General features: G+C 39.8%; 1 protein-coding gene across 1 annotated transcript in view; it reads right to left on the bottom strand.

Moving 5' to 3' along the window:
* Positions 1 to 1,215: 1,215 nt before the first annotated feature.
* Positions 1,216 to 1,844, bottom strand: part of LOC116094299 (vomeronasal type-2 receptor 1-like) — a 43,343-nt gene continuing 42,714 nt past the window's right edge. The window contains exon 4 of the mRNA XM_031376164.1: positions 1,216 to 1,837. Within this exon, the coding sequence (XP_031232024.1) occupies positions 1,217 to 1,837 (621 nt within the window). The 3' untranslated portion in view covers position 1,216. The remainder of the gene's footprint in view (positions 1,838 to 1,844) is intronic.

Here is a 1,844-nt window from a genome sequence, read left to right as displayed (position 1 = left end):
GGTGAGAGGGCAATTATCTATCACTGTATGTCATTAAAAATATTTTTAAGAAGTCTTGCTTACTGGAGCTGGAGAGATGGCTCAGCGATTAAGAGCACAGACTGCTCTTCCAAAGGACCTGACCTCAATTTTCAACAACCACTTGGGCTCACACCCATCTGTAATGAGATCCAATGCCTGCTTCTGGGGTGTCTGAAGACAGTGACAGTGTACTCATTGTATAAAATAAATAAATCTTAAGAAAAATAATCTTGCACACTAAGCCTTGGTCGAGGTAAATGTTTGCCATAGATCTTTACAATTTAATCTAATTACAACTGGCTGGCATCACAACTCCCTTTGTACTTATTTCTCAGAGGAATGATTTGAAACTCACACACTTTAGCACATATTCTCTCCCAGAGAAGCCTGGAGCAGGATCCTACCTTGCTTCAGAGAAGCTTATCTACCATCATTACTAGGTTAAGAAAAAACTGAATTTTCTCAGTATTTCAAACCCCTCAGTCTCCTGTCTTTGAAATCACAGATTATTTCCAAAGGACTCTTTAAAGCTTCTGCACCCAGGGAAGGAAGGTTTCAGAATAGGAATTTTTCATTTCTTTTCTTTTACATGTACTAGTGTTATGCCTGTAATGCATTATTACTGTGAACCTTGTGCATGTCTGGCATGCAGAAGAGGAAACTGATGCCCCTGGAATTAGTTGCAAGCAATGTGAGCAACCATGTAGCACAGAGAAAACTGACCTGAGTCTGCTGGAAAAGCTGCCAGGGCTCTTAACATTTCAGCCATTTTACTCAGGCTTCACAGCCACAATTGTAAAATATAGAACTATTTCATAGAGGTATCAACAGGATGAGAAAAGGACTCTGAAACATGCATTCATTTTTATTTAATGTAAACTTATAAAAAAAGAAACTCAGAAAAACTTTCATGTGCCATTTTACTACAATATCTGATAAATTGTGTTTATTTATAGCCTCTGTTTTAAATCTTAATGAAATCGTTCCCAATTTCAATCATAAGTGACTTTCTAATCTATGCTGAATACCCTGTCTCAGAACAAGATACAATTCACCAGGTAAACCTTCCACCAACACAGTCACAGCTAATTACCCTACAACATCAGCAACTGCTTCAGATGAAACACTAAAGGGAAAGTTAAGCCAGGATGTCATCCAAGGTGATATCCTTGCATGCCACATAGAGCTCACAGCTCTACTCATCCAGAACAGTGGACACTGTGGTGCTGTTAAGCTCACTGCTCACAGAAGCTGAGGTCAGCTGGATGCTCCTGTCAACAGTGGGGACTCTTCCACCAACAGTTTCATCAGTGTTCCTCTTTGGCCTCAGCAAGATAATGAAGCACTTGGGAAGAAATAGACATCCTAACAAGCCATAGCTGGATGCCAAAATGGCAAATATTTCCACAGCCACTTTGAATTTGCCTTTGGTGCTCAAGTAAGCAGGGACAAAAGAGATCCAGACAATGAAAAAGACCAGCATTCCAAATGTGATGCATTTCCCTTCATAGTAGTTATCTGGCAGCTTGCGAGCCACAAAGGTTGTAAGGAAACACAGCAGAGCCAGAAGAACATCAAACCCAAATATGGAACACAGGAACTCTATAGAACCTTCATTGCATTCAAAAATAATCTTTACATTTTGAATTTCAATGTTCTTGAACATGCTTGGAGGCTCCAACACCAAGTATGCTGTGCATACTCCAATCTCTCCTACAACACAAATCAGGACAATTAATTTTCGAAAGACTGGGCGCATAGATATAAGGCGGGTTTTGGATATGGAAATCCTGTAGGCAAAAAAGAGTGAAATAGTCTTTCCA

The sequence above is a fragment of the Mastomys coucha genome, unplaced genomic scaffold, assembly GCF_008632895.1.
Source record: "Mastomys coucha isolate ucsf_1 unplaced genomic scaffold, UCSF_Mcou_1 pScaffold16, whole genome shotgun sequence".
Lineage (NCBI taxonomy): Eukaryota > Metazoa > Chordata > Mammalia > Rodentia > Muridae > Mastomys > Mastomys coucha.
This window is presented reverse-complemented; position numbering and strand designations above follow the sequence as displayed.